Source organism: Grammomys surdaster, unplaced genomic scaffold, assembly GCF_004785775.1.
Source record: "Grammomys surdaster isolate TR1022 unplaced genomic scaffold, NIH_TR_1.0 126531, whole genome shotgun sequence".
NCBI classification, from domain to species: Eukaryota; Metazoa; Chordata; class Mammalia; order Rodentia; family Muridae; genus Grammomys; species Grammomys surdaster.
In genome coordinates this window covers 17,378,795-17,382,994 of record NW_021621323.1, presented here as the reverse complement: position 1 = coordinate 17,382,994, position 4,200 = coordinate 17,378,795, and the positions used below count along the sequence as shown (strand labels likewise).

General features: G+C 37.1%; 1 protein-coding gene across 1 annotated transcript in view; it reads right to left on the bottom strand.

The window, feature by feature from the left end:
- Positions 1-2,310: 2,310 nt before the first annotated feature.
- The window catches only part of Myoz2 (myozenin 2), a 26,028-nt gene continuing 24,138 nt past the window's right edge, over positions 2,311-4,200 (bottom strand). The window contains exon 6 of the mRNA XM_028760507.1: positions 2,311-2,727. Within this exon, the coding sequence (XP_028616340.1) occupies positions 2,493-2,727 (235 nt within the window). The 3' untranslated portion in view covers positions 2,311-2,492. The remainder of the gene's footprint in view (positions 2,728-4,200) is intronic.

Here is a 4,200-nt window from a genome sequence, read left to right as displayed (position 1 = left end):
CAACAGTTTTTCTGCTCTTGTAAAGAGACTGTTATTTTTCTCTGGACTCTGAAAAACTCTAGCTGCTTTTTGGGTCAATGAAAAACCCATTCAAAATTCCTTTTGAATTTTAAATTGCGTAGCAACCAGAGTGAAATTTTGGCATTTCTGAGGTGTCAGCTGAGTGTGAGTTCATAGACATTTCCAGGAATGGAAGAAACATAACATTGAATAGAGGGTTGTTTCTTCATTTCCTACATAATCTCAAAAAAAAATGTCACTTAAGAGTCTCTTATTTGAAAAACGTTTATGAGATTAGGGAATAATGCTTTATAGACAAAGTTAATTGCTGTACTTGTAGGGGTTGAGAGAAAAATGTCTATGATCATATAAATTAGAAATTGGGACATAACTGGAGTAATATGATAATTTTAATTTCATTAAAATAGTGACTCAGTAGTGGTAATAAAACACAAAATGCAGAGGAGAATATGATTTGATTTTTAAGGTTAAGCTGAACAGAAATGTCGTGTGGTAGACACTTGATAACTTGTCACAGATGCCAACATTGTGTCGTTACTTCAGAACTTATAAGTAAAATTAATAAATATAAAATAAAACGTAAAATGCATTTTAAATTATTTATAGCTCTACGATGATTATATGTATAAACGTAATATTTTGACCTTACTTCTAAGGAGTATATTTTTATTAACATCTGACTTTTTTTTCTCACTGGGTGTGATGGTGGTTCACACCTTCAATCCCAGAACTTGGGAGGTAGAGGCAGGTGGATCTCTTGAGTTTGAGGCCAGCCTGGTCTACAGAGTGAGACAGATTTTTTTCTCTCTGGATGTAGAAGATAATTAAACCACCAATTCCTGCACTGTGTGCACATGCCTTTGTAAATATGTGTAGTAATATTGCTGCTTGATGTTTCCATTATTATTTCTGTATTTTCCTAGCTAAATTCAATATGGCAGAATTTTCTACAGATGAGATGTTCCTTATTTGCTGTGAATACCTACCACAGAATTTTTCTATCCTTTCTCTCTCTTTTGATAAAGTGTGTTCCTATGCTTCCTCAGCCTGGGATTACAAATGTGAACACCCACTCCCAGAAGTTCTCCCTAAACCAATAATGAATATTGTTATTCTATATAAATTATTACTACTTTTCAGTGCTTAGGTTTAAACATTGGGCCTCATGCATGTTAGTCAAGGTTTTTGTGTCGCCGTCTCTCACAGACATCTTTTTTCACTTTATTTTCATTTTATGTGTGTTGGTGTTTTGCCTGCATGTATGTCTGTGTTGGGTATCAGATCCCCTGGGACTGAAGTTACAGATGGTTGTGAGCTGCCATGTGGGTGCTGAGAATTGAACACGGGTCCTCTGGAAGAGCAGCCACTGCTCTTTACATCTGGGCTACCTCCCCAGCCCCCTCACAGACGTCTTAGCCAAATTAGAATGGGAAGAAATGGGTGTTGAGAAGCTCCGCATTGCATATTTGTCGTGCATATTTTAAGACAGAGCTTTAACACATTAGTCTGAGTATATTTTGCCAGTGTATTCACATAGCTTGTGGATAGATGTATGCTACTTTGCTTTAAGAACCTTTTGTACTCATTTTATTTAACCTCATTTTATTTTATTGTATCTAATTTGCTGGTACTTGATTTGGATTTGACTAGAAATTAAGTATTTAACCAATTTAAAAAAAAAGCTACCAATCCAAATTTCATACATTTGCTCATATATTTATTACGTGTTATTTCTCTTCTAAAATGTATATGTAAAGATACACCTAATCAATACATTGCATTTAGATTTGAGGAACCTGAATTCAAAGAACACATTAGTCAATAGAACGGCTATAGAATTAGGTTCTGTTCTCTGGGTCACCCCCTCTCAATCCTCTTACTTCTGAATGAATTTAATAACTCAACTAAAAAATGTTAATAATTTAAAGTGCGATAGATGATAGATAGATAGATAGATAGATAGCGAACAGGAGTGGGGGCAGGGGCATTTATAAGTCTACTAACAGCTGAAGAGGAGACATACCCAACTGTGCTGTTATCCTCCTCTTCAGTAATAACATCTGTAGATCGTCTCACTTGACTTACACTTTCAAAATCCTGAACAACCCTACATATCTTCCTGTATACTTTGATTTGGGGTTGATGTAAATTTTCTGGGATAACTCATTGAGACAAAGAAAGCTTTTGTTAGCTACCTATTTTCCATCGGAACCTCACAATAAAAAAGGCTAGCTTACTTAAAAGAGGAAATTAAATATGAAAACGAAGTTCTGAATGAATACAAGAGACTTAAAAGGTTTTTTTTTAAATAAGAATTTAATTGTTCAGTTCAAATTAAATGCCAGAAAATGAAATGTACTTAACTGCTATCGATTGGCTATTGTAATGAGTAACTCAAATGGTTTTGCCACTAAGTAGACCTACAGCAGCTTTTATATGCAGAACTTTCTGTGGTGTACCCAGCTTCCCATTCACAGGTCATCTGATTCTGGTACAGTGGCATCTTCTGCAGGCTCAGTTGTTATTACGACAGGGATATTCTCAGATACCCAGCCCTTTGGTGTCCTATTAAAACATCGTCTGCCTGAAAGAGGATTGGCAAAGGCCAAGAACCTGGGATCTGTTAGCAGCAGTAGTTCAAAATCTGGAACTTTGAATTTAACCATTTTTGATGCTTTTTCAAAACCTCCAAATGGAGTGGCAACCCTGTGGGAACCAAAAGAAAGGCAAGCAATAATTAATATTCAATTCTATTTGAGATAATGCAAATAATCTCATAACTTTATGGACTTGTTATTATAGTCTTCAACTGATATTTTTTCAGTTTGGGGCCTCAGAATCAAGCATTTTCATCAGAGGTCCATGCGTTGACAGTGGAAAAGATAAATGCCAATAACTATGAAGCCTTTTTTTAATGTGCTCTTGTTTGGACAAATCTGATCCCTGGATCACTACATCAATTCTTGCCACTATGCTTTGTGTTGTTTGTTGATGCCTGTGACGTTTCAGCTCTGTGTTCTAACGATCCCAGCTCACATTGCTTCATCAAATTCCTGTGATTATGGGTTGTTTCTATGAACCATTTGTATTTGAGGTAGTAATTTGTATTATTCATATCTGTTTTTACGATTATCATTTCCTTGGGGTCATCTATGAATTCCAAACTCTTTGAAGGTAAGAAATGTGTCTTGTGTACGTTTCTATCTTCACCTTAAAGATTTCAAAATTTGCAAAAAGAGGCCATGAGTTTGAAGGAGAGCAGGGAAGGGTATATGGGGGAGTTTGGAGGGAGGAAAGGGAAGGGAGAGATGTTGTAATTAAAGCATAATCCCAAACAAACAAAAATTTCAAAATTTCTGTATTTATCTCTGAAAAAAAAATCTAACCTCTGCTATTGCATACAAGATGTCTCATGCATTTCTAGCTTGTTTTTATGTTAGACACTTTTTTACTCATCCAGTGCCAGGCACAGTTCTAAATGAACAGTGTCAACAGACTACTTTCAAATCTCGTGTTGTGAAGGAAGCATAACAAATAAAACATCTAACAGTGACGAGCTACGCAGCGAATTTAAAGAGGAGGATACCGTGGAGAGTCTAGTGTTCCATGACTTTAGTTTGAATCATCAGGAATATTTCTCTAGAAAAATACCACACACCCAACATTTAAACTGCCTTCTGAAGGCGAGGTTAGCCATTAGAATCTGACTAGCGCATAACAGCACGTTCACTGGGAAGATGAATCAAAGGCAGATAAAATTCTGGAAAGCTCAGGGAAAGGAAGAAGACCTATCTTTCTAGACTCGCAGATGGAGGCAAGAGAAGTTACAGGCCGATTGTGGGGGATTTTTCTAGGGAAGAAATATGGAGCCATGAAGAGAAGTAAAGCATGGTACTTAGAACACCGAAGACCTTATAGTCCAGGAGGAAGAGCACCATTTAAATCCACACATCGGAGTCTTGGTAAGATAATACAGAGCCCCCCGTCCCAATTTATTAATGATTTTCAATTGGAGCTCAGTAGTGGAGTCCATGCCTAGTGTGTGCAAGGGCCTGGGGTCAGTTTCCTACAGTGAGAACACGGGTGGGGCGGGAGGGGAGTGTGAGGGGATAGGGAAAGATAGAGGAGAGAGAGAGAGAGAGAGAGAGAGAGAGAGAGAGAGAGAGAGAGAGAGAGAGA